Source organism: Pogonomyrmex barbatus, unplaced genomic scaffold (genome assembly GCF_055798465.1).
Source record: "Pogonomyrmex barbatus isolate J1 unplaced genomic scaffold, ASM5579846v1 scaffold13, whole genome shotgun sequence".
In the NCBI taxonomy this organism is placed as follows: Eukaryota; Metazoa; Arthropoda; class Insecta; order Hymenoptera; family Formicidae; genus Pogonomyrmex; species Pogonomyrmex barbatus.
In genome coordinates, this window is record NW_028297109.1 from 5394684 (window position 1) to 5406301 (window position 11618).

Below are 11618 nucleotides of genomic sequence, written 5' to 3' on the forward strand. Positions count from 1 at the left end.
AAGGCATCCCTTAAAAATGAAAAATACGAAGCAGGGACAATGGCGAAAGGTACTTTAGTTTTAACCGTTTGAGCGGGATTCGTGGGAGATTGAAATGGTTGGAATTAAACGTCGTCGTTTCCTGCTCATAAGCTTATACTTCACGAAAAGTCTGGGGTCGAGAGCTCTTTCCGAAACGTCGATACTCCGGGCGCGGCGACGCGGATTAAGTGCCGTTTCTACGACGCCGGGTCGCCGTGTCGCGAATTTTTACGGCCCGGTTCCTGCCCCTGCCCCCTACCCTCCCCCCTTCTCCCTCCGGGTTCGCGTATTCAAAACACGAGTATCGTTTACCTTTTTAGTGGTCTGGCATAATTTCGAGGCATCGCGCTCGCGACGAAGAATTTTTACGATCGCAATTCTCCCTCGCCCTCCCCCGCGATTTCATTAGATGCAAATTCTGGCATTGCATCATGACTGGGATTTTAGCAATTCATAGTCGATAAAATCGTTTGATCGAATTGAGCGCGGGAAGCAATCGCGAACGTGCGCGGATTTACGGACGTCTCGTAAAAGCTGAAATATTTGCGAAGCACACCGAGATGACTAATTCTTCTGAACGTGAAGAAAATCGCGAGTAAATACGTGGTCTCATTTCATGGAGCTACAACACATTTGAAATCAGTTTATCTTCCCTTTAGTTAAACTTTAATTCAGCTATTTTTCTTTTAAATAAAAGATTATATACATTATTTTCATTTTAATAAACAGAAGACATCTTTAACAGAGAGCAAAAGTTGTTATTTCTTATCTTATTAAGGATGTGTTATACTATTTTTATAATTTTTATATTTATAATGAAAACAGTCATGAAAAACTTATAGATTATTCTAAATCGCATTTAAAAATAATATAAAAAATTTTAGCGGTTTAGAATCTGGATTCAAAATGAATAAATAAATAGATACAGAATAACTCTTCGTCGCAATGACACTTGACAAAAATCATGTTGAATACACGTTAAAGTATTTTTATAAAAAATTTTTCTTGTTATTTCTTAATTACATTTCTGTTAAAGTACATTTCAACTTTATATTTAAATAATTTATGATCTAAATCGCCGCAAAATTTTTTGTATTATTCTTAAATACGATCTAGAATAATTTATAATTTTTTCATTGTAAATGAAAACAAGTGCAGTACATTCTTAATCTTAAATCAGGTTAAATCTTGTCTGTATTTTCTTTTATTTTTCCTGCGCTATCATTCGCAAAAAGTTGTGTGTACGGGTATGTGTGATGTGTAAATGTATGTGAATGTCCGCAGTGTATTGAGCTTCGGGTCCGTGGGTTTGCTAAATCCAAATGACTGTGCGGATCAGTCACCCCTGCGGGAAAAACGCGAGGGGGGGGGGTGGTAGGACATACCGCAGCCTCTAAGTAAACTTTTAAGAGCATCCGCGTTATACGTGCGTCGATAGCATTGTTTCTGGGCCGCTCTTATTTCCCGGTGGATAAAATCGCAAGAAAACTTAGCGGCGCGTGACGCTTGCGAGCTTTCGCGACGAAACGCCGGAGGAACATAATACTTCTTTCGCGTCAACGCGAACGAAAATTGAGGGGAAACATTTGCCATAAGGTGGGTTTAGATTTATTCGACCAGAAAGTGGGAGTAACTTTGTGTCGCGACAAATGTAGACTATAAACTATAAATTCGGTAAAATGGTGTCGCTGAAAGTCAAAACGACGATGATAAAGGGTACGACTTGGGTACTTGAATTCAAATGCACTTTTTGATTCGTCAAACAAATATTTAAGAATAACTTTTTACCGACTGTATTCTTCGAAATATGATGAGATCTGCCTCTAACTAAACATTTTTCTCAGATTTCGCATAAATTGGCAGAGCTCGTCACGTTTGAGTCAAAAAGTTCAGTTTAATTCTCATCACGAATATCTTATAAAAGATAAAATTACGACACTTTTTAACGACGAGAGACGCATTCGGCGACGAAATGAAATTTAAGCATAAGTAAAAATTTGCATTCGCTTCGCTCGAAAAAAGAAATAGATACGTGGTCTGTACGACCGTAAAAATGGCCTCCGTCACGAGGGAGAGATACAGATAATATCGCGCGCTCTCGGCGTATTCGCGCGAGAAAACTTTCGCGATGTGCCGGAGCTCCTCCAAGTGCTCGGAGCAAAGTGCTCGGAACTTAATATGATAGCGCTCGGTTGGCGCTCAGACGAGCCGTGGTGCGCTCGAAGAGAGTAATATTGATCGACGGAGCGGGCTTACATCGTGCCAGGAGGGAGAGAGAGAAAGACAGAAAGAGAGAGGGAGCGAGAGAGAAAGGAAACCAGGGCGAGGGGGTGGAGGGCGCGCGTCGGGTACAAGAGGGAGGGTCGCGTTGGATGATGGCATACGAGAAGGGGTGGTTGCCGGAGGGTCGTAGGGCCGACGCGCACCATCGTGACCAAAGGGTCTCTTTCCCTCTCGACGTTGTTCCTCTCCCTCTCCTCCTCTCTCTCTCTCTCTCTGTTTCTCTCTCGTTCTCTGTCCATCTTCCTCTTCCGTCCTCTCCTCATTCTCTTTCTCTCGCTTCTTCTCCTTTTCTCACCTCCCCACATCCTCTCGTTTCACTTCTCTGTCCCGCGTAAGTCCGCTCATTCCCTCGCCCGCGGCCTGGTTCGTTTCGCACGCGACTTTACGTGAAATTCGAAACTTCGTGGTGACATTACATGGCGCGATCCACCGGGCAGCGGATCGAAGATCGCGGATCGATATTCGCTACGCGAACGAAAGCGTTCACAAGCGAGAGCTCCGTCGATCAATATGATGAGTAATTATCGGCGTTTACCGGTACGGTAAAATGCGGCGGTATTTAAAAAAAATTCCGAAGTTTGCGCGAACGCGTATGAAGTTGCCACGCGAGATTAATTTCGCGTGCACGACAGACTTTAACGAATTTAAGCGACATATAAATCAGGTAATGAACGATTATAAAGGAAAATGATTAGAAACGGGAACGCTCTGTATTAAAGTTTTCACGGTGTATCAAACAATTGCAAGACGAAGTTAGATTGCGGGGTAACTTTAATTGTTAAGCGAGTAAAAATTGCAGTATCGTTTAATATCGGGGAAAGTTGATTGTTAGTTTCAGCCTCGCTGTTTTAAAAATTCCGGCTACTTGTTGATTAATTTTTGCACGTTTAATTATTTTTCAAATAGTTTTTTTTTCATATAAATTTAACTTTCCCACAATTCAATCTCATCTTGTGTCAGTAGCTTTTTGATGATAGATTCTTCGACCTTTTGAGCCGACCTTTTCTTAGCAAATATTTGAAGGAAAATTTAATTGTGAAGATATTTAACATCGAAGATTAAACTCTCATCTCAATTAAGTTTCAAGGATGTACATAGATAACGGAATCTCCTTTCTTTGTCAATTTCAAGTCGAAATTGAATTTCTGCGTATGCACTTCTTATTTCTTCGCAGAAGAACAGATGGAACAAAGAGTAATTATATTTATTATGCAGCCTGAATCTTGAGCGTTTCAACAAACAATCTATCTCGAAAGTTGTTAAATCGTCAAAGAATAAGCAACAAATAATTAATATTGTCTTATTACTACTCTCCATCTTTCGTCCCAATTATTTATTTACGCGTCTAAGAGTTAAATCCCAGTCGTCCTATGAAAAATCACGATTTGCAGCCGAGAGATCGCCGCGGCAGTAGTTCAGCCATACGGAACGGCCATGGCGGGGAATCCGCAGGCAAGTGAAACTAGCGGAAGGAAGTCAGACCGTTCGTTTGACGATCGTGATATGCGGGGTGCACGTGGCATCTCGACGACGCTGATCGTCGTTTCGCCATATCTTATTTACCCCCGGCATCGTGTAACCGCTCGCGGAAATAGCGTGCTCCCATTTTCACGGAAATCTTCGCGGGAGAGGACTTGCCTCGAAAATGTTTTCGTCCCGGATGCGAACGGGTCCATCGGCAGCTGTGAGGGGGGGGGGGGGTGGGCAGGGGAGGGGAGGGGGACGCATCGTGCGGAAAACTATCTTTCGTCGCGAGATGAGCGGAAACTTTTCAATCGAGTTTCTTGTTCGGGGCGGCGACGTCCCGTCTCGTCGCTCCTCCGTGAAGCGCCCTCGTTACGAGCTTTTTATTTTCGTCCCTTCGTTCCTGCGGCTCGTCCAGCCGGAACGAATCGGCGGCATCGAGGAAATCTCGATTGCGACGAAGCACGGCCAGGTCGAATAGATTTTCTCACGCTTTCCTAAGCGCGGAATGCCTTGCGCAAATTGTTCCGTCTTTACAAATTGTTAAAATATGAGATACAACGTGGTTGAAATATGTGGGGAATGAAGGATACACGAATTCTACCCTTCACATCTTCTTTCTCGACTTCCAAAAGCCAGAATTTCAAATAGACGTTTTAAATAGAAATAAAAATTGTAATTGAAAATTTCCATTTCGGCGGATTATATAAAAGATAATTCAAACTTACATGTAAGCATTAATTAGTTTGATTTCGTTTGAAATGGAATGATAATATTAAGCGAGGAATACGAAGATCGCGACTTTGAAATAGTTTATGGGACATTGTAACCATTAGCGGTTTTATTGAATTACTTACTGGGAGCAATCCGATCTAATTGTTGCTTCTAAATTAGAATATCAGATAGCAATGATTCATTAATTGTATTTCCAAATAATTTTTCTCGCAATATATATAGAATGCAGTAATTGACTACATTATAGCAGTAATATAATTGCAAAAATTAACACAAATGCATATCTTATTTCACTAAATGAGTTATAAATAAAATAGAATATATAAAAATAGAATAGAATATAATTTCCCGAACTCCTTTAGTAAATACATGTAAAAGAAAGAAATGAAACACAGCTTTTACCCTCAAGAAGAAGTTTTACTATTTTTCGAGAGAATTAAAATTACAGAAAGGAATTCGATTAAGGCAATAAATTAATTCTTCAGCGTTTCAGTATATCGCTAACGGTACTTAAAATTATTTATTTAAAGCAATCACAAATTGCGGAGATAAAATCATTTCTTTCGAGACTATAATCTGGCATCGAGGTGATTGAGAATTTAGCGAAACTCTTATCTCACGAAGCGCGATAGACTGAAGTTAATCGTGGTGGCATTGAGATCAAGTCGACCCATTATCTCAACGATGCACGAGTCAATCGGTTGCCAATCGGTCGAGTAATTCGACTCGGTCCGTTTATCGGTCAAAATGCGCATTAAGCTCCGTAGTCTGGCGCATTTAAACGGTTACACGAGTCGGCGAATCGGTTCTTCAATGAGGAACTGTAAATAATTAAGTATGGCAGGTTGCGCGTTCTTGATCGATACCCATCTGAATAGCGCTTCCTATTGAGGAACGTAATCGCTTTTGAGCTGAACGAACCTCGGTCAAGCGTTCTGATAGTAAGCATTTTCCATGGATCCGCCGGGAATAGAGTGGTCCAATACAAACACGACTGGAGCAGAGATATCCGAAGATGTACTTCGGATTTAAAGATTTCGAAAAAATATTAGAAAGATATGAAAAATTTCGAAGAATTTATTTTAAAGACGCTCCGATAATCTTTTTAATTTTGCCGAATAAAAAAGTTGATTGATATTTAGTTTCCTTCCAAAAACTAATTACGATCCTAAGTTTGGGAAGATTCCACCTATTTCACGTTCGTCTTTCGAAAGCTTGTCGAAAATCTGAAGGGAGGAATTTAGATATTTTGTCTATGGTAAATCATCTTATATAAGAGAAGTTCGAGAGTCGGTAAACTTCTTGCTACAATAAAGTTACTTATTCGCGCTAAATTCGCTAAATCATGGCTGTCTGAGAAAATAGTTCTTTCCCAGATATTCTCGCAGCTTCTACAAAATTTATGTTTCCCAAAACTGATCCTGAACTCGACGAAGATTTGTGTCTTTGGTACTTGTTTTTCTGATCTCCAAGTCCCCGGATACCGAATTTAGTCTCCTTAAGACTTCAGTTTTGCCCTATTGCACAAAGGCCTTTTGTGAATCTGCAAAGTTTCAAATGTACGTTAAAACTCCCCGTGCCGTTTTTATACCTGCCGACGGAAAGCTCTAGCTTACTCCGATATTAAGGTAATGGCGCGTTTGTGTTCCTCCGAAACGCTCGACTCGGCAGGATGGAATTTACATGTTGCAATTATCGGACGTATCTTCAATTCATCGAGCTGTTACAAAAATAGCGACGTTTGTTCCGTGCGGAACAAGAAGTATCGCGCATCGATTCTCGATTCATACGCGACAGAGGCTCAGGAGGCGACGGCCTCTACGTCGCCGATTCGGAATACCAATCTGCGCGTGTCGTAATACATTACTTAACATCGAGTCACGTTTTTCTTGTTCACCCGGGTCGCACCCAGATGCGGAACGTACCGTACGTGTTCGACAAGCAGGTGGCAAGGCGGCGGCGCCAGGCGTAGAAGAAGAGTCGTAAAATTTCATGCCAATGCCAGTAAAACTTAACAGCTCGACTGAGTCGTTATTACACCGAGTATCGCGGCTCGATAAAGCGAATATACTGTATACAATGCCGTGTTATATGTAACGTAATATCCTACGTGGAGGAGAGGATGCGCCGTCGTAAAAGATTGAGGACTCAATTTGATGCGAGAGAGGAACGCGAGAGATCGCGATACGTCGATCGAAAACACTTGTCGCTTGAGAAGAGCAATTTTTTTTTTTTTTTTTTCAAATAATTTGGCATAACGCGATCTGGACGAATCTGCATACCTTCATAATTCCGCGGAACGCGCGTATGACATAATGACCGAACGATCACATTAATAACGCACTCGCGCTCGCATTAACACCGCGCTCGACGGAATTCATCGCTTTTCGTCTATCTCGTACTCGTATCTTGTCGATGGGGCGACTGGTAAATTATTACGTGTAATTGATCGCGCGCAATACACGCGTTGGATTTCCCGCGGCTGTTTATTTGCCGCCCACACTCTCCCGATGCGACGCGACGCAACGCATCGGGGCGCGGGTGACGCAACGACCGTTTTGCAGGCTGCGCTTCAGCTGGTGCGAGGGAACGCATGCGTCACGGGACCCCCGGGTCTTGGAAGTAAGTAATTCCGATGTTGCAAAGCCCGGCTGCAAAGGGATGGTAGGGAACAAGGGGCGAAGGAGGAAGGCCGGGCGGGAGGAAAGACGCGAGCGCGCAAAGTTCTAGAACTGCAACCTCTGTTGCCTGTTGTCCCGAAATATGTTACGGCATAATGTCGGGAAACTACAGCGATCGCAATATCGTCCTGGCGCGGGACAAAGTGTGCCTGTAACTTATTTCTCGCGTTGACTGCCGACTGTCGTGCATTCGTTATCATTCGTTTTAAATGCAAATCCGCAAATCTGCCGCGGCCGCAATCGCGGGTTAGCATTGTGGCTATTTGCGTCACGGCGTGTCATCCGCGTGCGAAAGTGGAATTTTCCGCGCTGACCTAGAAAAAAACAATGATTTTCATCTTTGTAAGCGCGCTTTTTTTTTAAAGCGTGCGCGTAATGGAGCAAAAGTGCGATTGCATGTTTGTTTCATTCCATCGAGACGTAAAATGAAAAATATTGCAGCCGGCCAAAATGTCGGACGTTTATTGTGTTTCTCTTAATTTTTTAAGAGATCTGAGATTGTGATAATTTAATGTCGATATTCTAGCTTTCGAATACAGATTCATGATACAGATTCATGATAGAAATCAATATTTTATATTTTAAAATTTATTTTAATATTTTACAATATTTTAAAATGCAATATATAAAATATTATTTTTGTAGAAAAATTTTCCCTTAACTATTCTATATCTATTATTGGTTATTCTATATCTATTATTGGTTTAGGCGACTCTTTTCACGATTATCTCTTTACGCTTTCACGCTCACGTGATTAGAATCTTTGGGGAATCTTTGTACGGTGATGTATCGAAGCCCTGCCAGTCGCGAACAAGTCAGATCGATTAACTCTCCCCTTCGTCTGTTTCCGTTTTCCTTACAGACCAGATGAGCGACGTCTGCAAGAAGTACTTCCTGCGGGATCTCTACAGGAAGATAGACGGCGCCGTTCTTACCTCGCAAAATGAGAGGGAGCTCGATTGCGCCATTACTTTCCAGACTCACAGCATCCTCCAGCGGTTCATGCTCCGATTCGATCAGCTGCAGTTAGACTGCAACGACCATCTCTACATCTACGATGGCGCGCACGCGGTTGGCAGTTACAAGGTAAGTCGCAGAATCATGAAATCTACACATGTGCGCCGAAGGATATTATCGGGAGCGGAGAGTAGCTCGGCTCTACGGCCTTCGGAGGCGAATTATCGCGGGGGGGGGGGGGAGCTGCGATAAGACATCTCACGTTTCTCTAATGATTTCGATCGAGAGGATAACCGACACTTGTACGAGGAATAAATTCCAGAAAAAGTTAATGGGGGAAGGAGGGGAGGGATGGGGGGGGGAAAGAGATGAAATTCAGCGATTAAGATTGCTATAATTTCGATTAGATCGAGATCTCGCGATCGCACGCACGCAAAAATGACCTTTACATGCTTATTCGCGACGATGGAGATGAAGAAGAAAGATCGACTTGCGTCTTTTCGTTCATTTTTTTTCCTCTGTATCGGCGATGTATCAAAAATTCAACGCTCGGACATTACGCCGTTTTCAAACTCTGCCCCGTCAAATTATACTATTATTACATGAAGATTTAATTTACACGTTGTTAGTATGTTATGATTATCAGAGAATATTTTGTTGATTATTCGAGGGGAAACAAAACGCGTCGATACTGCAATTTGTGAAACCCCTGCTACAGAATATCGTACCGTTAATGCGCGAATAAATGTCTCCGGTCGCGGAGCTAAATTTTAGCGATGTAATTCGCTTAACAAAGCGCGAAAAGTCAATTGAAATACGCGAGTACTAAAACGAACAAGTCGGCAGCTGCTCGACATCTGATCTCCTCGAGATAGAGAATCGGGTCAAGGCGAGATCGAGGATGATATTCGCGATATCACATGAAGTATATATTCAATTATGCAAAATAAACGAAATTCATTAATGCGCGGTCCCGACGGTCGTCCTGTCCGATCCGGTTTTTAGATTAGATCACCACCTTGAAGTTTCTCAATCCGAGATCACGTAAGATCTCTTTATTATTCTTTTCAACTCACGAATACCTGTCATTTCTAGGGGAAAAGTAAATAATTATATAACTATTTCCGGATGTGCGAAATGTTAACAAAAGGCCAACTCTATAATTAATCTTGCGCTGAAATTTCGTCTAATGAAGATTTAATACGTTAATTAGCGAATTTGTTTAACAATAGATAAATTAAGCATTTAAAACGACATGTGTAAATGCGAGCGCGCAGAGATTATTATTTTTCAATTAATCCGCGATGAATTTTATTGTGACGCAAGTTCTATGTAGAAGTTAATTATTAAGCTACTTAATGTTATATAGTACGAAAGTGTTTAAAGGATCAACTGGGAGCCATTAAAACGTGGCAATTTGTGCTGAAATTGCTGCGTGGCTCGTGTTTCAACTAGAAATTGCAGACGGTATTAAACGCACGGTATCATACGAGTTTGGTCCCGCCACCAAGGCGGAAACAAAAATTCATAAATGGAAGTATGATATCATTCCGAGACAATATTAACTTTTACCTCTATTGTTATTTGCCGGTTGCAAACAAAAAACATCGCGCGTCGCGTTAATATTAGTATTACAATATTTTTTAGCAGCGATTATTTTTAGACATTTTCCCATTGGTGAGGAACTTGTTTTACGTAATATACTCACTCGACGAAACACAGAAAAAAATTTGATGAGTAAAAATTAATTACATGTGGGATTTCCTTTTTATGTCTGTAAAAATGTTTACCTCCAACAGGACTAAATCAGTCAAATATACGAGAAGAATTTTTTATTCTTTTTTAAAAGAATAAAATGTTGTTTAAAAAGAATGTTTCGAAGCACTATCAAATTCAATTCCGGATTAATGTTATTATCAAAGGCATTAATATTTTGAACAAAAGTGGCTACATTGTCTTTATAAACGATTAATTTTTAAAATGTCTACTGATACTTTATTTATATCAGTGTAAAATATTCATCTTATTTGATTATATTGATCATCGCATGAGGAACGATTTACCGAATAGATATATTTTAATATAATTTGCAATTACAATTCAATGCAAGACAATTTCTATCGCTCTTGTCTTTTATTGGAAAGATATGAAGGGAGAGCAATTTAAGAATTCCAACTTTTTTTCGATTAATTCGATCCTGCAACGCCGGAGACATCAACGGAAGAAAATTCTGCGGCGGACGACTTCATTCAGCGAATCGGCCATTAACGAAAGATCGTGACTGATGTTGCGCTGGTATAACGTTTACGGCTCACCATGAGGATTTTTCTTGAGTTTTTTCTAACGATCGGCGTGTGCAATCGATGCACTTCTCGCGTGCATTCGACGCAGACCGACCTAATTGCCGTCATCGATCAAAGACGCCGCGCTAATTGCGAGAAGAACGATGTTATTTTCCACGTTTAGAATGACTGTTGCAAAGAGGGAGAAAGAGAGAGACAAAGAGAAGTGTGTGTTTGTACATAAGTGGGAGAGAGAAAGATCCTTCTCTTTGGCTCGCCCGCGAGGTTGAATTTTAATGTATTCCACCCATTATGCATTCCGAACATGGCCGGCGTGGGACATGGTAGCGCAAACTTGCGCCATTAATCAAGATTCGTTCCTCGCGAGAGAAAGACGCGAAAGGATTCAGTTCCTGCCTTGTCTCAAGTTTCTCTCTTTGATTTTTCGCAACCGAACCGAGATATACTTTCAAAGTGTCTTCATTAAAATCGCACTTCTCTCTCCATAATTTTTTTTCTTTTTTTAAATAATAAAATGTACTCGCACGAGATAAAGTGTGCTCACACGAAAAATTATAACGTCTCATTCTCTCTTTAACATGTCCGCAAATACTTTTTTCACCCTGCGTCGATTAGAAACAATCGATTAAACGCAAATGCCGATTATTGCAGCTCTCCATGCGTACTTTCGCCATTCGAGTGGAATGTCGCGACGGTATATTTCCCGAGTCGACCAACATTCCCTGAAAAATGAATTCATTTTTTACAGCTCACCCGCCTATGCATCTCGTGGATGCGTATCCGAGCACGAGCGTGTTTATTTATTAAGCGCACTCAATTACGCTTCCACACCGGCCGTAAACAACGCCCTCGTTCGCAGCCCAACTGCAATATAGGGTGGTTAAAATCACATGCAGTTCGGTATAAAAGTTGCCAAAACAATGAAACAAAATAAAACTTATTATAAAATATAAAATTCTTTCTCAATTATTTTTATTTGTAAAAATTATTATTCTAAAAAATATTATTTCCTTTCGCTGAAATATTAATTCAAATTCCCTATTTCTCTTGCCTTTAATTGATTCGAGAATAATTGACTTGTTATATAAATGTAATCACCGTGGAAAATTTAAATTTAATTTTTCTTTAAGTGACATTGTTGCATCTCGAGCATCAGCTAAAAGTAAAAATACTT

At 40.9% G+C, this 11618-nt stretch overlaps 2 protein-coding genes across 7 annotated transcripts in view; one reads left to right on the forward strand and one right to left on the reverse strand.

The window, feature by feature from the left end:
• The window catches only part of LOC105429894 (uncharacterized), a 208278-nt gene that overhangs the window by 107236 nt on the left and 89424 nt on the right, over window positions 1–11618 (reverse strand). The window lies entirely within an intron of this gene.
• The window catches only part of LOC105429890 (uncharacterized), a 169064-nt gene that overhangs the window by 91547 nt on the left and 65899 nt on the right, over window positions 1–11618 (forward strand). For both annotated transcript variants that reach the window (XM_011643121.3, XM_089072471.1), the window contains one exon: window positions 8047–8270. In XM_011643121.3, coding sequence (XP_011641423.2) covers window positions 8047–8270 — 224 coding nt within the window. The remainder of the gene's footprint in view (window positions 1–8046; window positions 8271–11618) is intronic.